Source organism: Perca fluviatilis, chromosome 4 (genome assembly GCF_010015445.1).
Source record: "Perca fluviatilis chromosome 4, GENO_Pfluv_1.0, whole genome shotgun sequence".
NCBI lineage: Eukaryota > Metazoa > Chordata > Actinopteri > Perciformes > Percidae > Perca > Perca fluviatilis.
Window position 1 is genome coordinate 1,197,104 of NC_053115.1, and position 14,443 is coordinate 1,211,546.

At 41.2% G+C, this 14,443-nt stretch overlaps 1 protein-coding gene across 2 annotated transcripts in view; it reads left to right on the forward strand.

The window, feature by feature from the left end:
• The window catches only part of wnt4 (wingless-type MMTV integration site family, member 4), a 31,736-nt gene extending 18,443 nt beyond the window's left edge, over window positions 1-13,293 (forward strand). The window contains exons 2-6 of one of the 2 annotated variants that reach the window (XM_039799115.1): window positions 9,791-9,872; window positions 10,243-10,399; window positions 10,987-11,118; window positions 11,465-11,607; window positions 12,363-13,293. In XM_039799115.1, coding sequence (XP_039655049.1) covers window positions 9,791-9,872; window positions 10,243-10,399; window positions 10,987-11,118; window positions 11,465-11,607; window positions 12,363-12,833 — 985 coding nt within the window. In that variant the 3' untranslated portion in view covers window positions 12,834-13,293. The remainder of the gene's footprint in view (window positions 1-9,790; window positions 9,873-10,242; window positions 10,400-10,986; window positions 11,119-11,464; window positions 11,608-12,362) is intronic. The other variant, XM_039799116.1, reaches the window with a different exon arrangement.
• The last annotated feature ends 1,150 nt before the right edge of the window (window positions 13,294-14,443 follow it).

Consider the following 14,443-nt stretch of genomic DNA (forward strand, 5'->3'; position numbering starts at 1 on the left):
CCAACTCCTATTCCGAAAAAAGAATTGGATTGCATATATACTTGAGCAAATGCAGACTCCCATTCCCAAAAATGTTGCATTAAATATTTCAAAGCACAGTTTATTTTGAAAACCATATAGATATTCCCTCTTTTTCATTATATTTTACTAGATCACTATATTTTTAGTATTCTATTTTAATGTTTCACATCAAAAACAAGCTTTCAGTATGCAGTTTGCCATTTACGTAAAACCCTGCTCTGCAACCTTCAAACAGACCTTTAATTTGTACGATTCTGATTTTTTTTTTTTTATGACAATGGTGTTGAACCACTGTCAATTTCATTTCATTACTCCAGTCAGGTATCGTTACACAAATAAAACCATTTGGTCAATGTTAAGGAAAAGTCAATCCTGATATGAGACAAGATGCAGCTGCAGGTGTTTGAAGCATATGAACCTAAACCTCATCATTCTCACATTTCTTTGTGCTATATACACAAAGAAAGTGTATTAGCTAAACCAGCTAATGCAGTGTAATACAGCAGCCCTACAATACATCTTACCTTCATAAAGGTTATAATGTTCTGACAGGTGTTTCTATTATTTTGTCTACCACATTCAATGAGGGCAGGCTAAATAACAGGAACACCGCTGTGTATGATGCAATGCAATAAAACAGCACCACAAACTAGTGTTGTAGTACTCAAGATCGGTCTTGGTCTTACAGTTTTTCACGATCGCTATGACACTTTTTTCAATACTTTTAACAACTTTCCTAAACTCTTAACGCACCAACACACCTACAACACACGATTCGCAAAACAGTTAATTTCATGCTCAAAATCACACATTGTAAACTAAACTCCAACACTGATTTTCAAAATACAATAATTCACTAACACAATACACTATGTTTACCAAAACAATGCAATCATGTCTCAAAATCAAATACTTCTTCCACAACACTAACACATGTTCTCTCCCAACAGAACATTTAGTCAATCATAGCACAATGTCATACAAAACACTAACATCCCATGGAATTACAGAAACTGCATTATTTTATATGTGTCAGTCAGGTCTGCCCTTATACAACAGACACAAGTGATTGTATTGATCATATTGCACTGCAGTTTCTGTTGAAGCCTCTCTACATTTTTGTTTTGTTGGGTTTAGTACTTTTTTTTTGAAGATTATTTTTTGGGCTTTTCCGCCTTTATTTGACAGGACAGCTAGTTGAGAAAGGGGAGAGAGAGGGGGAAGACATGCAGGAAATCGTCACAAGTCAGATTTGAACTCTGGACCTCTGCGTCGAGGCACAAACCTCCAGGTATATGTGCGCCTGCTCTACCTGCTCACCAATTTGTTTCTTTTGCTGCAGAGATTCAATTAAAAAAATGATTGACCCATCTCAGAGTAGCTTTATAGAATGTACGGTTTATGAAAAAAAGGAGACAGAGGCAGAATTGTCCTGGTACTCCTCTTCCTCTCCCTTGTGAAGGCATTTTTCTTATTTTCTGTGTTCATCTACAGTATATTGTTCAAATAGGTCCTCTTTTACTGTACTACCATATGATCATGTGATTGAAAGAACCTCAACACCTGAGTGTGTTTCCTAGAAGGGAATCAGCTGTGATTGATCTATAACTTCAATCAGCTGTTTCTCAATAAATGCATGTATAAAATGCAGGGGATATATTTGTGTTTCAATTTACAATATGATCAGCTGTTCACTTTGACTTTAGCCTATAAGTTAGGTTTAGAACATGATGTTATCTGTTCTGACATACAGTGTGAAAGCATTTGTAAATTTGGCAGTAAAGATCCATTGTTTTGGTTTTGGTGGAGCTTGTGTGTAAAAGAAGTTCAAGCATTTTAAATTTGTGTTAACTGTATGCATTTTGTGTCAAAGCAACAACAAATGTGTTAATTGTATAGCCTACACAGACGGATGTTGTGCTAACTGTGTTAAGAGTTTAGGAAAGTTGTTAAAAGTATTGAAAAAAGTGTCATAGCGATCGTGAAAAACTGTAAGACCACTTTTTGTAGGTCTCGGTCTCTTCTTGGAATCAATCGCATTTTACTCGGTCTCGGATAAAGAGGACTCAGGATTTTATTTCATGACTGGTCAAGACCACAACTGCAGGGATATCACTAAGTTGCCTCTGCATTGTCTAATTGTATGTGTTAACAGCATTGCTGTGATTGGATGTAGAACTTCCTGCTTCAAATGCAACCAGTAACTTGACTCAGGGGGGCAACATTTATTAACACATGCTCCCAAGAAAGTGAAGCAAGAGACAAGAGAAGCTCTGGTACTGGTCTGGTCTTGACTGGGTCTCGCCCTGCCTTGGTCTTGGTCTTGACTCAGTCTCAACCCCTCAAAGTCTCGGTCCTGTCTCGGTCTCAATACACTCTGATGACATGGTCTCAGTTTAGGTGGTCTTTGCTACAACACTGCCACAAACTACATCCTCTATGAAACAGTTTTAACAAAAACTAAACATTATGACCTTCACTAAGGACATATAATTGCTGTTTGCAAGCAATAACTAACAGGCAGCTTAGTTTCACCAATGAGTGGTGATGTCACAAGAAGCAGATGTACTGCTGTTAAGGTCACTAGTTTAATATAAATTTCTTGCTGATTTAGAACAGTGGTTCAAACTGATGTACAATTTAAACAAAAACCTGCCAGCCAATCAGATACACGCATTTAAACTGTGTTGAAAATGTTTATTTTTTTCAGTGTAGATTAAACATAGTGGACTGTGCAGGTGAAGTTGGGGGTCAAAATAAGAATTTTTTGTTTTCTGTAAAACTTTTATTGCTTCCTTATATAATAATAACTGAGGTCTGGTGTCAGCTTTTCTTGGATGTGTAGATCGATGTGACATGGACACCAATCCCTCCTTGAGGTGACATATTAAGGCGTTATTATGGATTTCTCAGATGCTTCCCATGCAATCAACAGAGGTGTTTTCTCAAGAACAATTTGAACAGACACATGGCACACCATTGGCCATGTTCAGAGCAGTCCGATTATCTGGAGCTGTCAGGAAAGCCACAAAAGGTTCAGCAGGTAGGACGGCGAGCTTAGTGCTGAAATGTAACTCTGTGTAGTAAAGTTGCAGAAGGTAAACTGAGAAGATAGTGCCCTCTACAGGTCACTATATGTTTTACATACTGTAGGTGTCTACTGCAGAGGGGACAGGGAGGGTTAGCTCAGGTCACACCACAGTCACACTTGTCTTTACGAGCAGTTTAAATCTCTGCTGCCTGCTGGCTCTCTACTTGCAGTACTGAATGTGAGGGTTTCCTGAGCACTTTACTTCATTGGCATTGAACTAACAAAAGATATTGTCCGTGCACCAAGTCAAGAACTCTAACTTGTTGCAGCATTGCTTGCAGGTTTGTTTGCTCTTTTAAGACCTGTGCACAGTGATTCAGTAGAAAAGAAGTTCCTTAGAGTCTTTCTCGCAGCTCTCCTCCTTGCATTTCCCATCCGTGCTATATTTACCTGTCACTGTGTACCTCTGCTGTGTGCTCAGTGCTGGAAAGGCAAACATGAGGATATTTTCATATAAATAAACATTAGAGGTGATGGATGTACAGAGAGTGTGCTACAGTTTGTGAGCCTTTGTGTGTCGTTTTTTATGTGTTTTTGTATGTGTGTGTGTGTGTGTGTGTGTGTGTGTGTGTGTGTGTGTGTGTGTGTGTGTGTGTGTGTGTGTGTGTGTGTGTGTGTGTGTGTGTGAAATTTGCTCAAGTGTCGAGCCTCTATATCCCCTCCCTCCCCTGCATTTCTCTCTTCTCTGCGGCCCCTAATTTATCTTTTTTGGGCCATCATTTTAGCTAACTTAATAATTGTTTTGTTTTTTTAAATGTCTAACCAGTATATTCAATGTTGAATGAAAATAGTGACAGAAAAGCATAAAACTGATTGTGGGTTATGGGTTCAGCAGCCTGTCCACAACTCTGGTGGTAAACAGGGGGTGTCTGGGGTGTGAGGGGCCTCTCATGATGTTAGAGACCCGTTTGTAGAGACGGCTCGATCAGATGTCTCTCAGGTTTGGGAGTAGGGAGTAGTAGAGAGAACTCTGTGACTTCAAGGTTTGCAGACCTGCAGCAGTGTGACTGGAGTACCAGACAGTACAGCAGTATGTCAGGATACTCTAGACAAACCATGCAGAGGACAACTCAAGATCTCTCTTAAGTCATTTGAGACTACTTTTTCAGTTTGACATATTTAACAATGAAGTAGGGCTGCAACTAAAGATTAATATTTCAGATTTCTTGAAATCTGATTCATTGTTGTTTGCTCTATTAAATGTCATAACATAGTGAATGCTGTTGCTTGTTTTGTCCAAAGGCAGTCAATGGAAAAATCATACAAAAACAGTCCAAAGAAATAAGCAGCAAATAAACCCATTTGAGCAGCCCAAACCAGCAAATATATAATACATATCTGGCATTTTTGCTTGAAATATGGGAATAGTTTAACATTTTGGCAAACACTCTTATCGGCTTCTGAAGTTGCTGCTCCCAGCCAAGAAATAGTCACATAACATAACCCGCAACTTGTTTTTAAAATCTAACTTGTCGTTTTTACATTGTCGTTTGTGTACAGATTAAACAAACTAGATAGATGGAGGTAATCAGTGAGCTTCAGAGGTACAGAGCTTCGTAGGTGAATTATGTTACTTTTGGACAGAGCCCGGCGAGCTGTTTCCAGTCTTCATGCTAAGCTAAGCTAAGCTAAGCTTTTTACAGACATCTAACTCTTATTCAAGAAAGCAAGGAATGTATTTCCTGAAATATCACACTATCACCTTAACCATTGGAAATACCTGGGCCTTTGGTAACAGTTTATGTAAAAATAAATAAAAAATAAATAAAAATAAAAAGTAAGCTTAAAGGTCCACTTACCAGCTCTCAGAGCTTTTAATAACATCTCATGGTCTTCATTCTTAGCACTTAACTATTGATTGATCATCAAAATTGTTGTCGATTTATATTATGTTAATGATTAATTTTTTTCCGCACTCTTTCTTAAAGTTCTTTCTTTGCCTATGTCCATTCTTTTTTCATTGAAAATGCAGTAATTCATATTTTTAATGCATGAAAGTGGTTCAAAAGGGATTTTTGTGTGGTACTCACCATTTCTTTGCTATCCTTTATTTCCTGTCTTCAGATAACAACCTGCGTCATAAATGTCTCCTCTGTTTAGAATTATCTCTTATTTTCAGTTCTAGCCTCCCATGAGGCCGTGGGGGGCTCTGGGTGGGAGGTATGGAGCATTCCACCTGGACTGTGATGCGTTTGCGTGTTTGTGTTGCATTACACGTCGCAGCCTTCACAACACCACTGGCTCCACTGGGCTTAGGCCCCTGGGATTTAGGCACGCAACCACCAGAGGCCAGAGAGACAGAGAGGAAAGAGGGAGTGGAATGAGGATGAGGGGTTGGCGAGTGTGTGTGTGTGTGTGTGTGTGTGTGTGTGTGTGTGTGTGTGTGTGTGTGTGTGTGTGTGTGTGCGTGTGTGCGTGCGTGTGTGCGTGCGTGCGTGCGTGCGTGTGTGCTTGTGTGTGTGTGTGTATGTGTGTGTGTGTGTGTGTGTGTGTGTGTGTGTGCATGTGCACATGTGCGCGTGTGCACGTGTGCGTGTGTGCATGTGTCTCCTTGTTGAGGCGTTTTGTTAACCTTGTCTCTGGGAAGTGAAGGGTATACACAGCAGAATGAACAGATAAAGTGAGACAGGGCTCAAAACACTCAGACACACTCGCCCAAGGCCTGCGCTGAACGTTTCCCACGCGTGTATATACACACACACACGCACACGTCCAGAAAATCACCTGAATAACGGCTTACTTACCAATGTTTCTTAAATGTTTCCAGGGTGAATGTCAGGCCAGCGGGATGCCATCCAGCTTGATGAGTGTGGTGCTGGGTTCGGTTGTCGTCTCGAGTTTTCTCCATGGCTTGTTTTTACCGCTGTCTGATAGTCTCCCAGCTGGATGCTTCGACACAAACGTAGAGCTCTGCCCAAGGCTACGCTAAACAACAAAGGGGGATCAAACAGCGCACATGGCTTTGATGAAACCCTCGCTACTGCAATGAAGCAAATCAGAGCTGGGGAGGACAGGACCTGTAGATTTGAGATTTGGGAAGATAAATAGACAGTGGGGTTTAGGATTCCCCCAAGTTTAGAGTTACTGCAACTCAGTTCAAAACATTTGAAAATAAATAATTATAAATATAAATTCATAAACAATAACAGCACATCTTTGCTCAGGTGATTACACCCAGCAACTTCCTGATACAGCCTTAGTTGGTCTGGTATTACCAGTAACTTATGGTGGCTAATGTTAGCTAAAGTTAAACTTGTGATAAGATTAGACATTGCAGTGTAACTGACATTACATATGCTGACTTTATGACTCCACATTTTAACATATCACAAAGGTAAAAGATGACAGGAAACATATTTGTTGTTTCCTGCTTGCGGTCCCGTCCCTCACTCGCTTTCAGACAGGGTGCCTTAAACTGATGTCTTTAAACCTACACTGTCTTTTTTTGGTCTCTTGGAGGCAGCGGAAAGTTGTGAACACAACATCGACGTATCTTTTTAAGGTTGATATGGCGACCTTGTTAGCAAATATTACATTCAAAAAAGCATTAAAGATTCTATGACTTACTTATTCATTTGTTCTTGGGACATATCATATTGCTCTCTTTTTAACAGTGGCTGTTTCTTAATGATACTCATGTCTATTTAGATTGGCTCCGAGCCTGCTCAGGCCCTTTTTTGTTTGTTTTGGAAAATGAATTTATGCACATTGGATTCAGGTAGATTTTCCCAGGGGGCCATTTTGAATCAGGTCCAACATTTTGGACCCGTAAAAAAAGCTCTGTCCTCACTTATATTTTTCTAAAATAGGGATGGGTCTGTTTTTTCAACTAAAATGAACCCAATCAAATGAATTTAGTGTGTGAAGCATTTTGTAACATTCACTCGGCTACATTCTATTTTAAATAGAATCCATATCCATATTAGCATATAGCTGTCAAACCTACTGCTAAAAGATGCTAAACGCTCTGTAGAGATCAAGGTAAGTGTTGCGTTGTAATGTGCTGGTGGTTCAGGCATTCAGTCAACCTGTATTAATACTCGGGAGATCGCTCATTTACACTGACAAAGAAAGAAGAAACGGAAAAAACGCAGAAAAGAAGCGACACCATCATAAGAACAATGGAACTACTACTAAAACTTTCTGAAGTGGAAAAAGTATTTGATAATGTAGAGCCCAATAGTTTCAGTGATATCAAATAATGAACGGAATCGAAATTTTTTTCTTTTTAAATGCCATAAAACAGACTTCATAGGACCCTACATTAAAGCTACAGTGCGTAGTTTCTGTCTCCCCCATGAGGAATTCTAAGTAATGACAACAACACTGTTGGCACGTCCACATGATACAAGCCTTCCATGACCCCCCCCCCTGGGTCGCCAGACGCCACAATCTTCTGGACATAGTCATACTGAGACATACAGAGAGAGTTGTGTGGAGCTGATAGTCTTAATTAGCTTTGTAGAAACTCATCTGGCTTGAATGTAACGGACATTCATTAATATCAAAAAGTGACGCACTAAAGCTTTACGTCTAAGCTAAGTGGACATTTGAAAATATGACTATGCCAAAGATTTCAACCAAGCCGCCTCACTGCAGGATGGATGTGAGCAGATGTGGCTGAGTGGCCGAGAGCGGGGGTTATCAAAGCGATGAGTGCTAAATATTGACACTGTCTGGGGGGAAGAGGAAAAGAAGGCCATCAAAGAGACGGAGAGAGAAAGATAATCTGAACTGTTGAGAGGAGGAGATGAGAGGGTGAATGGAGAGGAGGAGCTGTTTGACCTCTGGAAGGATGATATACTAATTATACCACATTTGCAAATAGTACTAAACATAATGCACTAAGGCTAAAAGTGAACTATTTCTACTTCTATCACTTTTACCACCCACTATCAGGAGGGTTTGAAAGAAGTGAGATGTAGCTACCAGCTGATCTATATGTAATAACACCAATAATTAGGATGTCAAACCTTTTTATACAGTCAGCTGGTGTACAAGATTGAGCATGGTTTTGTGTTGTGCATTATGTCTTTGTCAATAACCTGACAGCAGAACTCTCTGCAATCTGGATCTGTGCCACAGCTTGATTGAGACGGGCTAACAGGGCTTTACAGAGGTATGTGTGGTCTAGGGAACTCATAACCTGAGCCTCATAAAACAAGCTTGAGAAACCTTAAGGAAAAACATGTCTACTTGGTCAGAATGACAGCCTGTAGTTCATTTTGTTGGAATTTAACTTATTAAGGGCCATTTTGATATTCAAACTCTGTCCACTGTATGGAGGAGCCTGCAAATACTGAATAATAAAATAGTAAAATAGTTAGGTTATCACATTTACTACAGTTATCATAGATGAGCATGCAAATGGCCATCTCATGTAAATGCACTGCTTGGATTTAATGCAGTTTATTGTTTTATATGTTCGATTTCAATCCTTATATACTTTGGATTTTGCATGTTAAACAACACTGTGTTTTTATCCTTGACCTCCCTGAAAGGAGTAGTTCAACATTTTGGGAAATGCGTGATTTGCTTTCTTTCTGACAGTGAGATAAGAAGATCAATGTCTGTTTGTGTGTTGAGCTGGAGTCAAAGCAGTGGTGTAGTCTACGTGATACGCAGCTATATGCACTATACCCATTAGGAAAGCTCCAGGATTTCCATATACCCACTTAAAAATGCCCAATGACACGTAACAACATACTTTCCATTATATTTTTGATATCTGTTATTTTCTTCTTCACATAGGCTAAAGAAAGGTATTTCCACCATAAATTGGTGCATAAAAGTGTAGCCAAATGCAGGAAATGAAGTCATTGATGTTCAAACCTTCCTGACAACAACTCTGAACCCCAATGCTTGTTGAAGAAACAAGCATTTCTTTCAAAACTCCATGACTGCGTTACGTGAAACTGCACTAGAAATGACAAAACTTTCCATTGTTTGAAAAAACTAGACTCAACATATGTTTAAAGAGTACACTTTGAGTAGAGTTGACAGTACATAATCAGGGTTGCTCCCTCTGTGGGAGACTCACTGCCAGCTTATGAGAAAGCCTATTTCTGTAAGGTGCAGCTGGGACTGGAGATATGAGACTGAAGTGAGGTGGATGTGTGAGGATCAGGGCATCCAGACTGATGCCATTTTCTCACACATCTTAGATTGTGTGTGTGTGTGTGTGTGTGTGTGTGTGTGTGTGTGTGTGTGTGTGTGTGTGTGTGTGTGTGTGTGTGTGTGTGTGTGTGTGTGTGTGTGTGTGTGTGTGTGTGTGTGTGTGTGTTCAGTATATCTCCCTGACCTGTCTGGCCTGGAGGTGGTTTGTATGATAAGCCACTTTCCCTCCTCTCAGTGTCCTCACAACCAGACATTTATCCAAAACATTCCCACAACGTCATGGGAACCAACCCTCTGCTTCATCTGAATGGTGTCGTCAAATTCAATCATCCCTGGTTCAAAGGGAAACATTGACTGTGACAATAACTGTATTAAAGTGACACTATGGTGGAGATAATGTATGTCTATCTTGTTTGTGTACCACTTTAACCACAGATATCAGATTCGGTACTTTCAACTTCTTCTCCTGAATGTTCCTTTGTGACTTCCATGTTCTTTCAGGCCTCCCCACCTACTGCACACTAAAGAGGTCTTGTTGGTTGTGTTTTTCGTTTCTTTCAGGTACCTGGCCAAGCTGTCGTCAGTGGGAAGCATCAGGGATGAGGAGACGTGCGAGAGGTTACGAGGCCTCATCCAGAGACAGGTACATACCCTGTACATACCTTTTTGCACATCATTTACTAAAAAGTGTGTTTAACAGTGTCTTCTTGCAGAAGGGAATATCACAACAGTTGGGGTGATTGGGACACAAAAATAGTGTGAAAACAACATTAATCATTTTAAAGAAATGTGATATTCTGCAGCAATAATCAGCTAAGAACAAAAAGGATGAGCTCTACCTAGGAAGGTACCACAATTGATTTGATAATGACATATCAATACCAAAATGAATACTGGTAAATGTTTTAGTTTTTTTTCCAGGAGACATTTACGTTAAATGAGAAAGTAAAGTCTTTTATTAGTACGTGTGCTGCTGTGTTCGTGGCTGATGTAGCTCCTGTGTGTCTCTGCTGCAGGTCCAGATCTGTAAGCGCAGTGTGGAGGTGATGGATGCGGTGCGTCGTGGAGCCCAGCTGGCTATAGACGAGTGTCAGTTCCAGTTTCGCAACCGTCGATGGAACTGCTCCACTCTGGAAAACATGCCTGTGTTTGGCAAAGTGGTCACCCAGGGTAAGATTATACACTGCAGTGATTCCTGTGGCCTACTCCCTGCAAGCATCTGGACACAAAAGACACACTGATATGACTGACAGCACCACAGCCATAACCATAGCCATTTACGGGGAGGATGGGGGTGTTACAAAAAACAATTTCCACGGTTTTGTCGCCTTTTTGAGATTTTTTCTAACACTTTTTCCGATGTTTTTGTCGCCTTTTTTAAATACATGCCGACATGTCCCAGGACCTCCCTAGATAGTTGGAGATCTCAACCCCCCCCAATATTGAACCCAAAGTTACACCCTTATCCACACACTAAAACAAATTTATCAGTTAACTTTTCTACCTGCATGCATTAACAAAATTGGGACCTGATTATCTTTGATATCACAAAGCTGATTTGATGTGGATTATTCCATTCCATTTCTTTGCTTGTTTCCAGTTGTACTGGCCTAACCAGTTACTGCATGTTGACGTCTGGGCTCTTAGACTTTAATACACTCTTTATCTGTAGAAGTTTTTTTTTGCTCTTTTCAGTTACAAAATGCAAAGAAATATGACTGTGTATGTACGTGTGTGGCTGTTTGTGTATGTGTTAGGCACCCGTGAGGCAGCCTTTGTATATGCCATCTCAGCAGCCAGTGTGGCGTTTGCGGTCACAAGGGCCTGCAGCAGCGGAGAGTTGGAAAAATGTGGCTGCGACCACAATGTACATGGAGTTAGTCCAGAGGGTAGGTCTCTCTCTCTTTCTCTTTCACACAAACACACAAACACATGGACACACGCGCAACAGAAACAGAAGGACCAACTGATCCAGTATATTTTAATGCAATCATTTGAAAGACTAAATAATGTGACAGTATTTTTATTGAAGGCCAGACAGATATCACTGGCAGCATATTATTTTTTTGCCATCTTATCTCCATGTGTGTATAGCCACATCTTTTAAATATCATTATCACGCATTACTACAATCATCAACCATCATTTCATCAATTCTGAATTACTGAAACATGGCTGCAAAATAGTGTAGTGTTTAAGCAATGTTCCTGTCTCTGTCTTAATATATTTTCATAGGGTTCCAGTGGTCGGGCTGCAGTGATAACATTGCATATGGAGTGGCCTTTTCCCAATCCTTTGTGGATGTGAGGGAGAGGAGTAAAGGCCAGTCATCCAGCCGGGCTCTCATGAACCTGCACAACAACGAGGCTGGCAGGAAGGTAACTCACTGCCAATGACGTAAAATGGGAATCAGCCCTTTTGTAGAACACTGCACTTCTTTTAGTACAAAGCACCCAAAAGGTTGCGGTGGCAATTATTTTTCTGATCTACGTTTGCAGTTGTTCCTTCGCAATGCTTTTGTTCCTTCGCAATGCTTTTGTGTTACAATTCCAGCAAGTCTTAAGTCATCCGAGATATGTCCAGCTCAAGTCTTAAATCTTTCTAGATATGTCCAAGTCAAGTTTCAAGTCAATCTATTCTCAAGTCCACGTCGAATCTTATGCCATTCAAATAAGTCCAGACCAAGTTTCAAACTATATGAGACAAGTTCAAGTCACGTTTCATATCATTCAAGACAAGTCCAAGTCATGTCCAAAGTCATTCATGATAAATCCAGCTCAAGTCTTAAATATTTCTAGATATGTCCAATTCAAGTTTCAAGTAAATCAAGACAAGTGTAAGTCTATTCTCCACTAATTTGAGTCCAAGTCATGTTATTTGTTATTTGAGTCAAAAAAGATTACAAAATACAGTATTTTAAGTCTCATTCAAGTCTAAATCAAATCCCAATGAAGTTTGACTTGAGTCCAAGTCTTAAGTCTACAGCTCTGATAGCAGTAGGTAGTTGTTACTGTAAGCCCAAACAGTCAGCATTTGAGAGATGGATGCAGCTATCCACAGCAGTTATTCTGTATGAATATTGTGCATAGTCAAGTTCTTTCTGCTAACCAAAGGTTCTTTGGCATCTCTGCAGGCCATTCTGTCCCACATGCGTGTGGAGTGCAAATGCCATGGCGTGTCAGGCTCCTGTGAGGTAAAGACCTGCTGGAAAGCCATGCCGCCCTTCCGCAAAGTGGGCAATGTCATCAAGGAGAAGTTTGACGGTGCCACTGAGGTGGAGCAGCGCAAGGTGGGCACCACCAAAGTCCTGGCACCTCGAAACTCCCAGTTCAAACCTCACACAGACGAAGATCTGGTCTACCTGGAGCCCAGTCCAGATTTCTGCGACTATGACCCACGCACGCCAGGTATGCTGGGCACGGTGGGCCGCCAGTGTAACCGAACGTCAAAGGCCATCGACGGCTGCGAGCTGATGTGCTGTGGCCGCGGCTTCCAGACACAGGAAGTGGAGGTGGTGGACAGGTGCAGCTGTAAGTTCCACTGGTGCTGTTATGTCAAATGCAAACAGTGCCGCAAAATGGTGGAGATGCATACTTGCCGGTGATGGGAATGGGGGGGGCACAGAGGGCACTGCTGATGAACAAAACAAACGCCCCACACTCCTGCTCAATTACCAAGGCCAAAGGGAGCAAGGAGGACTTGTGAACCTCCCTCTTCTTCTGCTTGAAACACCCCACCCTCCTACTACTGGTCAATGGAAACAGACTGAGTGGCTTAAAAGTCAAATGTCATCCTATTCATTTTATGCCACCTTAATGAAAATGAGTAGATTATGCATGGGATTCCCTACAAAGTTACAGAGGCAGTTTGTTTCTTCTCAAGTAGAGAACATATTTTACTTTCTGTCTCCCTCCCTCACTCATATTTGCTTTGTCATTGATGCTTCTTATTTTTGTAATGTTTAACTTATTTGTTGAGACTAAGGAGATTAACGGTTGGTGGACCTAGAAGGAGGGGACAAACGAATGGACATAATTAGGGACAAACTGGACCCATGGGTGGGCAGATGGTGGGTGGGGTTAAGGGGTTGGGTTGGGATTGGGGTCAAGAGGAGGGTTGTTTGCCCTCTATCCTTGCTGCTGCTGCTGCTGCTTCGGGGACTCACTTGGAGTGCTGGATGTCAAAAAGGGAAACGCTGAGTCTGTCAGACAAGGACACAATGTGTCGCAGACGGACTTTCTGTGATTTGCTTCCTGAGTGTACATGGCTGTGCTGCGCTGAAGTCCAGTCATTTATTTTGCCCCCTGCAATGCCCTGATGCTGCTCCACTTACACACACTCACTCTCTTTCTGTCAGAGGGAGGATGATGATGGACAGGTGAAAGCCACTGTCAGCTCCTTTCTGTCTTTTCTGTAGACCTGTAGCATTGGCAGGTGATAGGCATGATACACACAAAACACACACATACTCGGCAAACATTGCTTCAAATCAGCACCTGTATTCATGCACAGCTGATACCTGCAACCAGAAACCAGAAACAGTATATCCAAACAGTTTTCAGATCAGATTGTCAATGATTTCTTGCCATTACAGAACATCATATTGTAAAAATCCTGGATTGATGTTGACCATGGCCTTCTCCTGCACGTTGCCATCTGCCAAACGCTAGTTGGCTTAATGCAAACACAAGTAAACACACAGAGACATGCATGCACCAGCAAACACACAATGTAAACACACACACATACCCAACGGGGTCTGCCAGAGGGTTGCCGAGCATGTTCACCATGCATGATGACTGAAGCACTTTCTCTCCAAGCGCACATAGAGCCCTCGCCCCACAGCAGCGAACCTCTGACCACATTTTCAATGTTCCTTGTTCCTTTCATACTGTACACACACACACACACACACAGTTTCCCATGCCACTGTCAGGACTCTATTGTTGTCTTGTACCACCATAAAGCCAAGCTTTCCTATAATAACGTGCTATCATTATAGAGACATACTGTAGATCTGTAAAGACTTATACACTGAAGAAGACTATACTGCCTATGAATGTATGTTAATACAGAATATATGCTTTGTCAAAAATGACTGTTGTTGCTTCTTTCAAAAATAATATATGTGTGTGTGTGTGTGTGTGTGTGTGTGTGTGTGTGTGTGTGTGTGTGTGTGTGTGTGTGTGTGTGTGTGTGTGTGTGTGTGTGTGT